We start from the raw sequence: 16,544 nt of genomic DNA, 5'->3' as shown, positions 1-16,544 counted from the left end.
GCAGGGGGCAGGCAAAATAAACACTTCCCCAGAGGCGGGAGGACCTTCCGAGCAGGGTTTTGCGCCTATCTTTCAGAACCTGAACTACCCGGAGCAGAAGGTGGTGACGGTGGGCCAGTTCAAGATCGGCCTGATCCACGGCCACCAGGTGATCCCGTGGGGGGACATGGCCAGCCTGGCGCTGCTGCAGAGGCAGCTGGACGTGGACATCCTCATCTCGGGACACACGCACAAGTTTGAGGCCTTTGAGAACGAGAACAAGTTCTACATCAATCCCGGGTCCGCCACCGGAGCCTACAGCGCGCTAGAAAGGTACCGCCGAGAGGTTTGTCTTGTCGGTTTGGGGAAGCGTGATCATGGTTTTTGTTGTCGCCTCTTTTTGTAGCAATATAATCCCGTCATTCGTGCTTATGGACATCCAGGCGTCCACGGTGGTGACGTATGTCTACCAGCTGATCGGAGACGACGTCAAGGTGGAAAGAATCGAGTACAAAAAGTCTTAAGAAGCAGGACCAGATGTTCCATTCCTTTCCGCTAGGGGGCAGTGTCAGCCCTGTAATATATTGTTCATATTTTTTTTTTCACCCCTCACTTGTGTTGGGAGTTTAGTCATTGTACTGAATACAAACATTTCTTTCACGTGCTAATTTAGCTTCCTTCTCCATTTCTTTCTTTCCACGTCGGACAAAATAAAGGACTTCACTCTACTATTGTTTTGTCTTTACTCATAAAATCAACACCAAGTTTCATTTTTTCCAAGTAGTGTTTATGGTAACGTGGATGTGCTTCAATTTGATTATAAAGCATTATTTCTGAACAGGAAATGCAAAGTGGTGTCAGGCCATTTTATACCTTAAAATAAAACTTGTTTTTGATAGCTACACTAACTCTATGTACACCTTTAATTGGATAAATGACATATTTGACGTAAACCAAAATTCATGACATGTAAAATTGTACCGTTAGTCACGCTCATACTTATGAAATTGGTTGACCAATTATTTAATAAAATCAGTTAAAAAAACTTCCGAAACAGCCTTTTTTAATCAAGTTTAGTCATGTTCATTCTTGATTAGTGTGAATTATTTTAATAGTTAATGTTTACTGTATATGTATATCATCTCCCATTTATCAAATCATTTCTTTTTTTTGAGTTGATTTTGCAATCTAATCAAATGTTCAATGCCTATGCGAAATTGTTCAAAATACATTTACATTACTAAATAAGACAAAATTGTATTTCAACCAACTCGAGGGGAAAAGGTCTCCATGCAATTAAAAAAGTACAATAATTAAGGCTCTTTTTAATTTACGTTATTATTGAGTAAGCAATCATTCAATAAAGTAAAAAAATGGTATATGGAATTGTAGTTTTGATAATTAACAGCAAATAAAATGTCAAAAGCAACCTTGAGCTCTTCCCTCCCCCCAAAAAACACCCTGGAACAAGATTTTAGCACGAGTTGCTCCAGTGGAAATTCCCTCTATGCTGAGCGAGCCTGTCGATACTGCCGCCTAGTGGTGGTTAAGTTAGTTATACCTCCTCACATTTAAAAATTGGAATTCACAGCTCAAAAGAGGCCATTCCGGGTTTTGAACAACAGGCACTTTTAAAAGTGCAAGTAAAAATAGGTCAATCTTTGTGAAATCAAGTCAAACGAAGTCAATGGAGAGGGAAAACGGGAAAGTAGGCTTTTTGGAAATCAGTCGTGGCGGAATGGGGCATGCAAGCAGACTGACGTCCGGGCCCCTTACTGCCATTTTATCGGTATGACTGAATTCACAATCAATACCCTCACCGAGTGACATTTATCATGCACCGCTGGTTAGCGCAACCATCTATTAGCATTAGCATGTCAGCATGCGATTGACAAAAATTCAGTCAGGGGAGGTCAGTTGCGTTTCATTCAATGCATTACTCGGATTGGCCGGCCGAGAGCTTCACTTCCTGCTCTGTGGTTATAGCGATTTACACTCAACATTTTCATAGATTCAGAGACAAAGAATCAATTATTAACCAAACAATTTATTTTGCATGAACGAATCCCTTCCTGCCCGGCGCACAAACACCCGCCCACACACACACACACACACACACACACACACACACACACACACACACACACACACACAAACTTCCACACGCGCACTCATCTGACATTAAATACGTAACACGGTGGCAAAGGGGCCAAACTCGCGGTTGTGTCATGCTTGAAGAAAACCATGGATATTGTTTAGTATGTACACTGTCTGCAACATTCCCCCAGTCTAACACACACACACACACACACACACACACACACACAAACTTCCACACGCGCACTCATCTGACATTAAATACGTAACACGGTGGCAAAGGGGCCAAACTCGCGGTTGTGTCATGCTTGAAGAAAACCATGGATATTGTTTAGTATGTACACTGTCTGCAACATTCCCCCAGTCTAACACACACACTCAAAGTGGATAGGGTGGGGGGGGTCGGGCTGGGGGCAGCAACTGTGGGGTTGGGGGTGATTGTGTTGAAGAAAGAAAGAAAAACAAAATGTGGACTACGTCAACATGGCAGTAACACTGACTGACTGGAGTCCTAAGCGCTAGCTATTTACAAGTCGGTAAACTGGACTAATCATCATGTGCCTTTTCGTTGTGTTTTTTTTTGGGGGGGGGGGGGTGAGGACTTCTCCACAAGGGACAACAAAGCAAATAAGGCACGACTAATACTTGGACCATTCCGTTTTTGAAAGGGGACCACGACAGGTGTTTTGGGGGTGCGGGGCCTACAGACTTGGAGCCGGCTTGTAAACGATTGAATCGATTGATTTGGGACGCCAATCAAGTACCCTTTCAGCGCCTCCAACCCCTCCTTCCCCGATTCCAATCCCACCATATGACCCCCCCACCCCCGCCCCCAATTCACTGGCTCTCCCTGCAATACTAGACAGACATCATCAGCAAGAGTAGAGAGAGCTCCGCCCTACCTCACACCTTTGGTACAGCCACACTTGTGCCCTAGGGGGTGACATTATTGATTGACAGATGGCTTGATTGGCAGGCCGTCACAAACACGTACGAATGTGAGCGAGACAGTCAAAAGAAGTTTTCCTGAAGCCCGTCCAGAAGAAGAGGTGGAAAGGAAGAGAGCGGAGGCCCAAGATGGTGGCGATCGGTCAGGGGTCGAAAAGTGGAAGGAAGGAAGGAAGGAAGGAGGGAAGGAAGGAAATGAGGAAGTGAGGGAGCAAGGAAGCAGTCAGTCGTGTTTGGGGTGCTCCTTGATGTCTTTGATGTCCTCCTCGTCCGTGTACTCGGACGGCTCGTCGCCGGGCTTCAGCAACCGCCCCACGTAGTCGTACTTCTCTGGAACGGGGGAAAACACAATCAGTTGGACGGAGAGGGGGACAGGGAACATCTCCACGGTAGGCACTCCAAAAACTGACCACCGCATGCATATTACAGCAAGAAAAAGACCATTTGGGGGGTTGTGAATATGCGCGGTTATACCCATGAACTGCATCTCCCACTCTCGGACGCTCTCCATCTGGACGGCGCTGAGGTCGGACAGGTCGTCGTACTCATCCCTCAGGGCTCCTTTCTCCAGGCAGAAGGTGGCCAGGCCCCGGGACGCGTCGCGACCCGCGAAGATCCCGTACGGACCCTCTGAGGCGGCACAAACCACACGTCACAAATCCGCTTCCCAGCACTAAGTCAAGCATGACATCACGTCGTGGCCAACATTCAAGGGCACCATGCACAAATCAGCTCTTGCTGCTAACTTGACTCATTTTTTTTTTCGAGGTATGGGGTAGACGCCATTTTACTCTCAGGAACCAGTCCGAATTGACCTGGATGTCAAATCCGCGCAACAAAAATCAAGCAGCTCCGTCAAAAGTGACACACATTCAACTATGAGCAACACACACGCGACAGGGACTAATGTCCTCGTAACGTCACGAATGGCATGCTCCGCGTGGCTTTTGTGAAGTGAAACAAAAGACAAGAGCATTGTAAAACAGTCAAATATTTGGCCCGATATTCACATCCTAAGTTTCTGGAGCCATTCGGTAACCCAAAAAGTTGATTTTATTCATGACGTCTTATACTATGGGTATTTTTCTCTCCCGCATATTGGAATCAGCATCTGCCCCCTCAACGCCAATTAAATTTTCAGAAAAACTATATTGGTCAAACCCTGCTTATTATATTAAGTTTGGTTGCACCGTGAGCTCTTTGGACTGTTTTAGGATGGGCGGCCGCGTCGACTCGTGGCACAACGTAAGCTCAGTGAAGCATGTGTGCGCGTGTGTGTGTCTTGCTATCAGCATACAGATTAGATGTGCCCTAAGTGTGAAGATAAACATTTGCTGACATATTTTCCGTAGGCACGCTCTCATTCAAAAGAGATACTGGCTTAATCTCACACGTCTCTTTTTTGAATAAAACACTTTCTGTACACGGAATAAACACATACCATCCTGTGGATTAGCGATGATTTCAATAATAATACTATTTAAATTGTAGAGCGAAGAAGGTACATCGCGTGTTAAAAGTCAACTCGCACCGGACTTTCAAACTAAAATTGGGGTTTCAAAGTAGGGCTCAAAGGCAAGTAAGTGTTCGCGTTTCAGGGCGGCAGTAGTGACTCGAGCCAGGGGCAAGGCTTCCAAAGTGAAGTTGCGACCGTGTTTTGAAAGCAGCAGTAAAACAACTGCCGACGGGTCACAGCGTGTGCGCGTCAACGAGCTAACGCGCTAACGTTGACATTCCAACCCAAACACAGCGAAAACGTCGAATGCGGCAACATTTGCGTGCTTTGTTGCGGCGGCATGTTCACAAATCTCCCCGCGGGTGCTCCTGCGAAGTCGTTGGCACGAAACCGGCGCCAATTATAACAGACCAAAGCGCCCCCCCCCCCACTTACTCCACACGAATCGAATTGATGATAGCCCGCGATTCACCAAGTGACTTTACGCCCAATTGTTGCCACGTAAACGGTCACAGCTCGTATTACTAAACGCACATTGGAACGAGTTCGCACTAGAGGGAGCGAACGTCAACAAAGTAGCCAAGTGGTCGTGCAAAACTGTTAGCATCGTGCTATCCCCGTCGAAAACAAGACCAAAGCCTCCCGCTCCCCCCAAACCATTTTGAGTTTAGACCGCGAACCACGGAGCTCCATTGGACCCTGTTCTTGCCACGTAAACCGTCACATCTCGTATTTGATAAAACACACATTTTAACGAGTTTAGACCAATGCGAACGTTAACGTCTCTAGCTGATTAGCATCTCGCTATCCGCCACTCAATACAAGACAAAAGCCCCCCCGCCCCGCCAAGAAAACGAGCGACGCGAGCCCTCGATTCACAAAGCGACTTTACGTCCGATTGTCTGCTTCAAGACATGGGAGCGCGAGAGATGTGTGAAGCGGTAAAGCGTCCGCGCACCTTTCCCGTAGAATTTTTTGCCGCTGGTCACGTCGAACACCTTCATGTTGACGGCCATGAGAATGCGGGGGTTCTGCAGCCCGTCGTACTCGCGCAGCTGCTCTAGCGTCAAGTCCCGCCGCCTCATTTTGGGTAGCGCCGAGGCCTCGTCGCCCCGGGCCGCGCCGTCTGCGCCGAGCCGCCTGGCCCAGCGGCGGTATAGCGCCACGCACGCCGCCAGCACTGCCAACAACACGACGATGTTCAGAGGCATCCCGCCCAGACCGAGCCCCTCGCCGCCGCCGGACTCCTCCGCCGTGTCCCGACCGCCGCTTGTGTCGAGCGGAGCGGCCGAGCTGTCTCCATCGTCCGCCATACTGCACGATTAGCGTGTACCCGCCCCTGGCCCAGTGATGCGTTCGTGGCTGTCGGGAAAAAAGTGTGACGGCTTGGCGAGACCGGGATTCCCATTACGTGGCTTCAACGTGGGATTTGAGAACCCCCAGATCGCGAGAAAAATCACAAAAAACTTCGAATCAAGAGAGAATATACAGTACTGATAAGACATTGTGTTCATAAATGACTCATTTTTGTTTCTCTGACGTACGTGGAAAATGCAGTGTTGCCCGTCACATCGACCACAAATTGGACATTTAACTATTACGCACACAAAAATAGTATTTTCAAAATATTATTAGTAATTCAGCATGCATGTCCGCTTTTCTTTGGATTGTTTTCGTTATCTCGCTATCAAAACATCACTTTCACTTTCTCAAATTTGTTTAACACTAAAATAGACATTTCTAACGGCTGTTATGAGTAGTTATGACGTTCCTCGTGTCATATTAGTTGAAATAGGATGAACGATTTTTTCTCTTTGTGTCTTGTGCGTATTTTGTCAGTTGTGCTCAATTTCCCGTCTGGATCACCCCAAACTTAAATCAAGGGAGAATCTACATGATTAAAAAGTATCTCGAAATTCGATCCGTCGTCACTTTGGGGCGCATTCTATGAAAATTACCCCCCTCCTCCAAACATATCGTCAGTCACATCAATTCAAAAAACGGGTACTTTACTGTTAAGACACGTCAAATGTGCTCGTCGAGATGGTTTTGCCATTAAAATACACCATTCTGACGTTTTTGTTGCCTAAAGACGCGGGTCGCTGTCCGACTGCGATTGTTATACGAGGTCTTCATGAAGGCAGCACGTCACCCGCCCACCTGTGCGGCCACCTGAGGCGTCCTCATTTGGCAGCTGTACTGTCAAAATAACAAATGAGATCCGACTCCCTAAAGTCGACGCCAACAATATTCCAGATAATATAACGACTATGTTTTTAGAGGCAAACATTTTGAGAGAATCTCAGTGTCATGTTAATATTTAGTAGTAGTTGTGTGATTTTCATTCTCCGTTATCACTTTGGGACAGAGTGGTGTTGATCATGTTTGAGGAGTTTACAAAATTCATGAAATGTCGGAGGGATAAAAGGGCTTCTCACAATGTACATTTATACAATCGATTTTTATTTAATATTTTTTGGGCATTTTTACAGTACAATTCAAGATATTAACATGCATTACTTTCCCCCCCACCCACAAAAAAAAAACACTCCAAAAAAACGCTACTGACAAATCACTTCCTAAAATCAAAGAATAACTGAATAGCCAAAGATTTTTTTTATATAGTATTTACATTTTTTTCTTTAATTCAACTTTAAAACCTCAATTTTAAGTCCATTGAAGCAATAATGAAAATAAGAAAAAGCAATTTAAGTGCACTAAAAGCACAAAAAAGCCTAAAGCGTAATATCCAGTAAACTTTGAACAAAAAAAAAAAAAAAAGGAAAACCACTTTAGGTTTTCTTTCCGTGGCTAGCTCAATCCCATAATTCCAGCAGAAATTATTCTATAATGAAGCAAAAAGTCATGACCACACCATCAATCAAGTCGATAACGACCAGAAGTAAAAGAATAAATTATGTCAGAAGGGACTTTTTAAAGCTTGCGGGTGGCATAAAATGTATTTGAATTAAAAGTGTCGACATGATTGTCACAATTAAAATGCATATCTAATTTCTTTTAATCCGATGAACCTTTAAAAGACGTTAGAAAAATAAAAGTACATTTAAGCGGGGGCGAAAAAGATTAAGGCACAGGAGGGCGGCCGCAGTGGCAGTTTACAGATCAAGTGAGGATCGATCGAGTTTGGCAAAAGTGAGGATCAAAATGCACGGAATGCATCTGATGTTGTAAACGTTTGCGTAGACAATCCAGACGGCGGCTTTGTATTGACGTGCCGCAAACACCACATCAGGTCAACGCGCGCTCGCCATCTTCATTCCGTGTCCTTCTTTCCCGATTTGGGCTCGTCCGCCTTCTTCTTCTGGGCGCCTCCGTCTTTGTGGTGCGTCGGTGGTGCTTTGGAGGACGCCTGCATCGACTTTGAGGTAGAGTTGGAGGGATGACGGCGACGCCTGCCCTCATCCCCCGCCGCTGACGAGTGGCATCTCCTCCGGCCTCCTTCCTCTCCCATGGGGGGCTGTGGGCATAAGGATTAGCATTTATCACTCTCGAACATCCCCTTAACACTCATTTGAGGATAAAACATGGGGAAAAAATGTGGCCTTCCGGGACCTCACTGCTGTCCACAATGACATTCCAGGACCAGGCTTGGCCATCCATCAAAAAAAAAAAAATTTTTTTTTTTTTCCCTCTGTGGCCTACTGGGACTTGACTGGTTTCCTGTGCGGCCTTATGGATCTGAATGGTTTCTAGTGAGGTCTTCAAGGACCTAACTGCTTTCAAGAATGCCCTTCTTGGACCTAGCTGTCCATCAGATATGGAAATTTCCTCTGTGGCCTTCCATGACTTGAACAGTTTCCTGTGTTGCTTCCATGCGTAGCCTCTAAACAACGGGCTGGACTGAGTGACAGTGTAGCTTTCAAGGACCTGACTGGTCTCCGCTGTGTCCCTAAACAACCTTTCAGTCGAAGCGTCTCGTGAGGTCTTCAAGGGCCTGACTCCTTTCCAATGATGTCTTCCTGGACCTGACTGTTTTCCAGTGAGGCTTTCGGCGGGTATGTCTCTCTCCTCAAACTGTGAGTGTCACTCACCACCACCCTGAAGTCTTCCAGGTTCTTGAACTGGGAGAGGTGTTCTTTCAGCTTAGGGTCGATGGTCTGATTCTTCATCTTGGAGTACTTGAGGAAGGCCCAGAACTTCTCCAGGCCGTACAGCTGACCTGCAGGAGAAAGCCAGTCCTTTCACACTCTTCTTGTTACAACGCAAACAAGACTTGGTGGCGAGCGGGATCCGTTACCTCTCTCAAAGTCCCTCAGGGTCTCTTCCTGGAAGTCCTTGAACAGGTCCAAGCGAAACCTCTTCTCCAGGCCATAGCTGTAATACCGGAACAGGCATTCCAGGCCGTACCTGGAAGGCAGTCAGAACAAACATGGAGGTCAACCAATGTGTCACGCCATGGAATGGGTGAGTAGCAAATAAAAGGTATCCCGAGGGCGGGGCAATACCGGCCTTATTCAATGTACCGACTACTCGTGAAGGCTGCTTCTACCAGCCGCCGCTATTTAAGCAGCCCTCTTGTTGTAATATCGGGAGGCATGGCGGATAACACGTTTTCCTGTCTGAAGTACTTTCTGAATTTGGGGCATGCCCTCTATTCAAGCGGAGGCCACTAGTTGAAGAAATACGGTCAGTCTCCCCAACCTCACCTGTAGTTGTCTTTGGCATCCTCCAGGGCGTACTGTTTGAACTCCTCGTACATCTTCCTGTTGAAGTTGTCCCTCAGGAAGAAGGACCAGAACCGGAACAGGGTGTTCATCTCCTGCGATTGGCCGACGCCAAGCCGCTTACGCTCTGGCACACAAATACCCAAACGGATGCCCTTGTCACTCAAGAAGGGATGCCAAAAACGGGAGCATTTGTGCTTCTGTTCTCGGTACCGTTCAGGCATCGTCGTCTGTACTTGTGGTAGCCCTGCTGCGTGAAGCCGTTGTCGCGCAGCAGCTCGTGCGACGGGTGCCAGAACTTGGGCAGCGACTGCGGCGTGCAGCCGTAACCTGTCGTCAGCGGGGCCCCTTCGGAAGGAGACGCGTTGGAGCTGCTGTGTGGGGACGAGGACCAAAGACAACCTGTTAGCTGATTTCAAAACGCGCACACACACCAAAAAAAAAAAAAAACTAGACCTGATGGAGGCGGACCGCGGCCGGTGCTCGCGTGAGTCCATCACCCAGCCGATGTGCGCCTCCTGCGGTGGGTTGGAACTGTGCCGGGTCTTCTTTTTCCTGGGCATCTGCAAGATGGGAAAATCATCATCAGGACTGCTGCTGGCCGTAAAAATTAAATCGGTCAATCAGCACTCAACCGACATTTGCTGAAATAAGTAAATAGACAGATAGATAGTTGGGGGCAGTTCTTGAAGAGAACAATGGATGCCAAGGATGTTTGAGCTGACGCCAAAAGCTAAAATTGATCTTCGTCAGCTCCTAAGTTAGAGCCAACATTAGCAGCCAACTTAAGAAGCTAACATTGGAAGCTAACTTCAGAATCTAAGATTGAAGCCAACATCGCAAGAGAACGTTCGAGGTTATGCTCAAAGCTAATTTTGGTATCCAAGGTTGGAAGCTAGCATTGGCGCTCACGTCGGAAGACAACGTTGGTCTTTCTTGGCTTGGATGTTAAGAAATAACCTCTGAAGCTAACTTGAGTTGCAAACGTTGGAACCTATCAGAGGTCACGTTGAAGCTAACGTTACAGGTAAAAAGTTGGAAGCTAACTTCAGAAGGCCACAGTGAAAGCCAACAAACGCTTGTGGGAATGTTGATAAGCGCTAACGCTGGAAGCTAACGTAGGAATCGAAAGTGATGAGGCGGAGTCTCGCTCCCCAACACCAAGAGGGTTCTCTGCCGACCTCACCTGTCCATCCACGGAGCCGCTCTCCTTCATCACGGGGTAAAAGCGCGGCGCCTTGGTGGGGTCCTGGCGCCCTGGGGTGCGCGGTGTCCTCGGGGTCCTGGGCTGGTGGGCAATGGGCGATTCCGGCACCGTTTTGGGCAACGATCGAGCCATTTCCGTGTCGCTGGGCACTGACAATGCGCAACGTTGAGTGTTAATTCGCCGCAAATGTTTACCCGGCGCGCTTTGCGACGAAGCTCACCGGCAGCGGGCAGGGACGGCACTTCCTGATCGGGGTCCACGGCTACTTTGGGCGTAAGAGTGTCAAACTCGTCCTGGCTGATGACGCTCAGCTTCTTGAAGTTCTCGACTTCCTGCTGAAGACAGGAAGTGGGGACCTTTTTTTCAAACAGGTTGTAAAAAGGCTGATAAGAAGGAACATGACCGGCGTGTGTGCGTGTGAGACAACAGATGTGCAAGGGACTTTGAACGTTACACATCAGTGGAAAAAGTGACCTTGGCGTGTGTGTTCAGGGGTGACAGTTCCCACATGCTGTGCACTTCAAAAACTTGGGTTTCAAAAGAGCAGGACGAAAAATTATGACGTGAGCAGCATCTTAAAAATGGGAGCTCAAGTTTCTGCCATGAGAATGGGAACATTTGACTGAGCGTGCCCATGGAAAAAAAAAAAAATTGAAACGGCACTTAAGTTCAACTCGGACCGTGTGGCGAGTCAGTGTTGTCGGATTTAAGCGCCGCCGCACGCTGTGACGACGTGTCGGGATTATAAAAGACAATGACGACACCAATGAACAAATGTACTGTAAACTTGTCCCCCCCCCCCCTCCCAAAAAAGCGGGTCAGGCTTCTCAGGGTGATTCACGGCCGACTAAATTTGGCCACGCCGAGGACGTGCGGCCCGAGGTGGCCGCGGTATTTATGCTCTCATACTAGACGTGTTCGTCGCTGATAAAGACCAGAGCTCGGAAATTGTGCGACACGAGGTGGTATTAGCAGGAAGCCGTGCATATTAAAAGGCTGACGGCGAGAAGTCAACTTTGGCGGTGTTAGCGTGCGGTCACCAGATGCCAATTGCTTGGAGTGTTCGTTCTCATTTTCAGTATACAATCGCGAAGGATGTTACCTTGGTGCACTCGGTCTGCTCGGCTCCCTTCCACAGGTCCTGCTCGTAGTAATAAAGGCCGTCGTTGATGGCCTTGACCAGGTCGGCGGTCAGCTTGGCGCGCGACTCGTGGTTGCCGGTGCGGTCGCCGCCGGGGTGCTTTCGAACGTACGGCGGCGTCTGCGTGACGATCAGGATCTTGTTGACGTCCTGATCGTCCAGCTCGTAGTCCGAGTCGTCGTCGTCCGACCAGTCGGTGAACTGGTTCTTGCGCGGCGCCATCTGCTCCATCTCCTCGTCGAACATGAAGTCCAGCTCCTCCTGGTCGGCCTCCGGGGCGACGGTGGAGACGCGCCCGTGGTGGTGCTGCTGCGGCGGAGCCTCGCCGCGGTCCTTGAAACGCATCGTCCACGGCAACGTTAGCCAAGTAAACAACCTTTTCCGGATAGTGACGTTTCTCTAAAATGGACGGCATTGTTTTGTAGGTTCCGGTAGACTCCGAGGTGGTCGCTGCACATTGTCGCGTAGCCGTGTTGACGTTACAACTGATTGTTGCATGTTCAACAGTGTTTTATCCAGTTCAAGTTGCAAAAAGGTCTCCCCTCATCGACAGTGGAGGAAACTAAAGAGCCCCGCCTACCTTTGCTTTGCCGGAGGCGTGTCGGTGACGTTTCTCCACCTGGATCCAGGCATCGGGAGCGTCTTTTGGGGTGTCAGCCCCCGTGGCTGGCTCCTGTCCGGAAGTTGAGGGCTCATCTGCGGGTTCTTGAGACGTCGCGGGTTCGGTGGGGGTTTCCTTCACGGGCGGTGAAGCTGCCGACACAAAGCGCTTGAATTTGCCTTTTATTTTATTTTTTTTAAATGCTTGACATTGATTACACCACACTGTTGTCATTTACTTTTATCAGCCTATTAAAACACATGCGTTGGATGTGGCTACTTCCTGAAATGGGAACGTGTGTTCTGAGAGCTAAACTGGGGGTGAGGCCATTTCAAGATTAGGGAAAAAAAAAAAATCAGAGGGTCTTCAAAAGAACCCGAAAATGAGCCAGTGAAGGGATGCGCTCCCGATTACGAGCGCCAATAAAGAGACGAGCAGCAGCATTCTGGAGCAACTGGAGTCGCTTCATGGAGGGTCGGCTCACTCCAAAGTCAAATGCCTTTCGTCATCCGGCCGAGATGCGACCAAGGCATGACTGACCGTTTCAAAGGGCTCGCCAGAGAAAGGAGAGCACTGACCGGCGTTGGCGACGGCGACGCTCTGTCGGGGAACGAACTCGGGACAGTGAACGAGCTGCGAGAAGTCCGTCGTCCTGGGCGACCCCACGGCGGGCGGCGTGGGGATGGGCCAGCGCTCGGGCTCCACTTTGCAGCGCACCTTGTCGTTCATCAGCTCCACTTCCTTGCTGTTCTTCAGGGCCTGGCCGGACGGGGGGACGCGTCACACGTCGGCGCGCTGGCGGGCCGGTGCCGGGGCTCTTACCTCCACGATGAGGCTCACGTCGGTGGTGAGCGCTTGGACGCGGTGGAAGCTGGCGATGAGCGAGATGGGCAGGAAGCCTTGAGCGTCCATCTTCCTCCGAAGGAAGAAGTCTCGCTCCAGGTTGTGCAAGCTGAAGTAGTACTCGCTGCGAGGCGGCCGACAACAAGTCACGTTACGGTCATTCAATGGGGTAACACACCGCAGGTTTAATCAAGTCACATTTAAGTCGGTTTCAAGAGCGAAACAGAACCTCGCTGTCATGTTTTAGAATTTCATAGACTGTCCAATAAGCCAAATGTGAACCAAAAGGTGGAAAAGAAAAACGTATCAAACCAAAAGGGGAAATGGGAGAGAACAACAATATTAATGAGGGCAAACGAATCCAAGACAAAGAAAAAAAACAACTAAATTATCCCGAGGAAAAGGTCAAGGGCAAAAATGAAAAACCGGGGGCGGGGGGTGAATTTTTCAGCGCCCACCCCGATCGTTTCCCGCTCAACTCACATTTGTCGTTTGATGTACTCCTTGAGAAGCTTCTCGTCCACCGTGTACATCTGCACTTTGTTGCCGTCGTCGTAGTAGTAAACCATGCCGCCGCTGCTGAACTCGGAGGCGGCGCCGTCCGAGCCGTCTGTCCCGTCGCGGAAGCCCTGCGAGTACTCAAAGCGACCTGCGAGCGGCAAAAGGGTGGGTAGTTAAGAGGCGGGCCCTTTTGTCTCTTCGAACCGACACTAAACCGATGCCGCGACCTGTCCTGTTGTTACAGGCAGCAGGCCGGGGGGGTAAGGGGGTGAAAGAACAACAACAACAAAAAAAAAAAGAACACATGGGGGGAGGATATAAAATTAAACACTGAGCACAAAGGAAAAAAACAGGACAAAAAAGTTCAAGGGGGAATGAAAAATATGAAGAGGGGATGGAGGAGAACAAGAACCAAAAAAAATGGCGTGTGGGGAGAACCAACTCAAATAAAACAAAAATAAGAGGCGAGAAAAGAGAAGAGGGCAAGAAAGGATGCACTGGAGAAGAAAGAAAAGGAAAGCCAGTCGCGTCCACATACCTCTGCCGCGACCTCTCCCGCGCCCGCGCCCTTTGCCTCGGCCTCGGGCGGCGCCGCGGAAGCCGCCGCCGCCGCCTCCGTCGCTCCTCACGCTGGCCGCGTCGTCCCCAAAGTCGCGGGGTTCCCTCCTCCAACCTGGCCAGCCCCAGACAAAACAAACAAAAGGCGAGCGCACGTTGGCAGGCGTCCGGCACGCCGCCCGACGGCTTCACTGCATTCCCGGCATATCGATGACGCGCTTAGCGACCGAGGCGCTCGTTAAAGACGGGCGGTTCTCAAACGGAGGGCGTCGGGCTCTCCCGGTCGGTGGCTTTCCCCTCTCCTACTAAGAGACGTTGGTTTCGCGGGTCCCCTCAAGTGGGAGGAACAAACAGCTTCAGCATTCGGCAAACTAAAACCTCAGACGGGGTTTCTTTTGCGAGGTCGTTTGTTGTACGATTCTAGCGCGTGTCCCAATTGCTCACAATTGCTAACGAGCTAAAGACAAAGATCATCAGTTGAGGCCGAGACGATGAGGGGCTCCGGGAGGGTTGCCTGAACCCCCCACTCCCAGCCTTGGACGTGGGACAGACGAGACGGAAAGCAAGCGGGTGAGTGAAAGCGGGCCAATTTTTGGGCGTCCTGGCGCCGCCGCCGCCGTCCCGGGTGGCGTCCTCCAGCGGCAGGGACACCCACTTACGTTTGTTACCTAGCGACGGTTGCACAGCAACACACGCAAGCTGACATGCCGGCGCGGCGAGGGCCATCGTGCGTCAACATCGGAGGGGGGCGGCGGCGTTTCACGTGCACTCGACGCAATCGTCGTTTTGCCGAACTTCAAAATAGGCGGAGTCAATTTTGGAGCTTGCAGCGAAAACAGCTTCCGCCCTTCTGGGAAGTGTTTCTCAAATCCATTTTTTTATTTCTTTGATAATCAATTTTTTTTTTTTTTGGTACATTAGATATGTATTGAACATGTTGAGATCTTCAACACGTGCTGCAATTTTTTCGTTCAAAAGGTTTTGGGGAATTCCATTCACCCTTAAAATGATGCACTTTGGAAAATGAATAACGACAAATTCAAAAGATTTTTATTTGATCCATTTTTGTATTGAGCAGGAAGTGGCGTTGTATCGCTTCAAGGTGATTTAAGATGTCATATTCATGACATTTAAGATACGCTTGATTTTATTCAGTGAAAATGTTTTAATACTGTCATTGTAAAATAAATATGTTCTCCAATGTTTTTTTTTTTTTTGGAAATACTGAATTGATTTGATGAGCCGAAATGATCATCCGATTTGTTTTGTTTTCAATTTTCTTTGTGTGACTCAATGACCTTCAAATTGTCAATCGATTCCTACGAAGCGCGAACTCTGATTTTGCTGCTTCAAACAAATCCTCGAACGAAAAGGTCAAGGAAGTGTTCCGACGCATCGTTGGAAGCGCACGATGGGCCCCGAACCCGACGGACGAGGAGCCGCGTCCCAAGACTTTTGTCCGCGCGCCCCAACTCGAGGAAAGCAGCGAAACGTGCGCCGTCTCAATCGACGATGCGTTCACCCCCCCGCGTGCAACGCCGGTGTCTGTCCGGCAGAACTTTTTTTTTTTCGCTCACCTCCTCTCTTCTTGGGACTGCCGCTTTTGGCGTCCTGTCCCGCCTTGGCGTCTCCGTCGGCGTCCGGCGGCTCCGGTCGAGGCTGCTGCTGCGGCGGCGGCGGCGGCGGCGTCTCGCGGTTCTCTTTGCTCTCGCCGCCGCCGCCTCCCCCTCCTCCGCCATCATGGCTGCTCTCGGACTTCCTGTCGGGTCGCTCGCGCTTCTTGTCCTTGTCCCGGCGGGATGACGCCGGCTTCTTGCCGCCGCCGCCGCCACTGCTGCTGTTGTTATTGTTGTTCACCACATTTTGTTGCCGCTGGACACAATCAACAAGTGGGATGACGTCATCACAAAATCCCCTCCGCAAATGACAGCTTTCTTCCTTTATTTATCATTTCATTCCCTGAAAGGGAATTAATTCCGAAGTTTGCTTTTGAGATGTCCCGATCGCCCTTTTCATTTTTTTTTTTTTTTTTGCAACCGCATCAGAGTCATTTTGGGGTTTTTTTTAGTAACTGCCGATGCCTCTGCAAAGCTTTACAAAGAAAAAAACAAAACAAAAACAAAACATCCATATTGTATTTATTTTACAAAATTAAAATCAACGTATTCCAAAATCCGATCTTTTTTCAGCCAATCAGCTCGTGGGGGGTGTCAGGGGTGACTGTGACCCCCCCCCCCACCCTCTGACTTGTTTCTATTTTTGAGATCATTTATTTTGTCTCTTCAACAAGGAACACACAGTTGAGCCCCGCACACTCGTGGTTCTCATTTTTGTGAATCTTTTTTGGATTTTTAAATATTTTTCAAAATATATTTATATATGTGTGTGTGTGTGTGTGGCTGTAAATTATGACCTTAGTTTGGATGCAAAAGAAGAAGCACAACTGCTTCTGCTCGAGCCAGTTTTCTTCTTAACATCTGCCATTTCCCTCTTTTTTTTTTTTTTTTTTTTTTTTTTCCCCGTTCTCC

The 16,544-nt window shown here is 48.9% G+C and overlaps 3 protein-coding genes across 3 annotated transcripts in view; 1 reads left to right on the top strand and 2 right to left on the bottom strand.

Moving 5' to 3' along the window:
* LOC109520188 (vacuolar protein sorting-associated protein 29-like) overlaps positions 1-707 on the top strand; it is a 3,532-nt gene extending 2,825 nt beyond the window's left edge. The window contains exons 2-3 of the mRNA XM_019877228.1: positions 5-312; positions 386-707. Coding sequence (XP_019732787.1) covers positions 5-312; positions 386-503 — 426 coding nt within the window. The 3' untranslated portion in view covers positions 504-707. The remainder of the gene's footprint in view (positions 1-4; positions 313-385) is intronic.
* A 1,940-nt stretch (positions 708-2,647) lies between these two features.
* On the bottom strand, positions 2,648-5,835 carry pgrmc2 (progesterone receptor membrane component 2). The gene is made up of 3 exons (XM_019877515.1): positions 5,439-5,835; positions 3,499-3,654; positions 2,648-3,354 (listed from the first exon to the last, which is right to left on the bottom strand). Exons 1-3 carry the CDS (start codon positions 5,791-5,793, stop codon positions 3,248-3,250), a joined length of 618 nt encoding a protein of 205 aa, XP_019733074.1. The 5' UTR covers positions 5,794-5,835; the 3' UTR covers positions 2,648-3,247.
* Positions 5,836-6,922: 1,087 nt separating this feature from the next.
* larp1b (La ribonucleoprotein 1B) overlaps positions 6,923-16,544 on the bottom strand; it is an 18,624-nt gene continuing 9,002 nt past the window's right edge. The window contains exons 5-19 of the mRNA XM_019877501.1: positions 15,594-15,888; positions 13,997-14,131; positions 13,441-13,606; positions 12,937-13,081; positions 12,693-12,873; positions 12,094-12,266; positions 11,475-11,846; positions 10,593-10,707; positions 10,352-10,521; positions 9,622-9,728; positions 9,379-9,539; positions 9,148-9,292; positions 8,739-8,848; positions 8,533-8,660; positions 6,923-7,958 (exon numbers count right to left, since the gene is read on the bottom strand). Coding sequence (XP_019733060.1) covers positions 7,755-7,958; positions 8,533-8,660; positions 8,739-8,848; positions 9,148-9,292; positions 9,379-9,539; positions 9,622-9,728; positions 10,352-10,521; positions 10,593-10,707; positions 11,475-11,846; positions 12,094-12,266; positions 12,693-12,873; positions 12,937-13,081; positions 13,441-13,606; positions 13,997-14,131; positions 15,594-15,888 — 2,607 coding nt within the window. The 3' untranslated portion in view covers positions 6,923-7,754. The remainder of the gene's footprint in view (positions 7,959-8,532; positions 8,661-8,738; positions 8,849-9,147; positions 9,293-9,378; positions 9,540-9,621; positions 9,729-10,351; positions 10,522-10,592; positions 10,708-11,474; positions 11,847-12,093; positions 12,267-12,692; positions 12,874-12,936; positions 13,082-13,440; positions 13,607-13,996; positions 14,132-15,593; positions 15,889-16,544) is intronic.

This window comes from Hippocampus comes, unplaced genomic scaffold, assembly GCF_001891065.2.
Source record: "Hippocampus comes isolate QL1 unplaced genomic scaffold, H_comes_QL1_v1.1 scaffold295, whole genome shotgun sequence".
In the NCBI taxonomy this organism is placed as follows: Eukaryota; Metazoa; Chordata; class Actinopteri; order Syngnathiformes; family Syngnathidae; genus Hippocampus; species Hippocampus comes.
The sequence above is the reverse complement of the archived record's forward strand: the minus strand, read 5'-3'. Positions and strand labels throughout refer to the sequence as shown.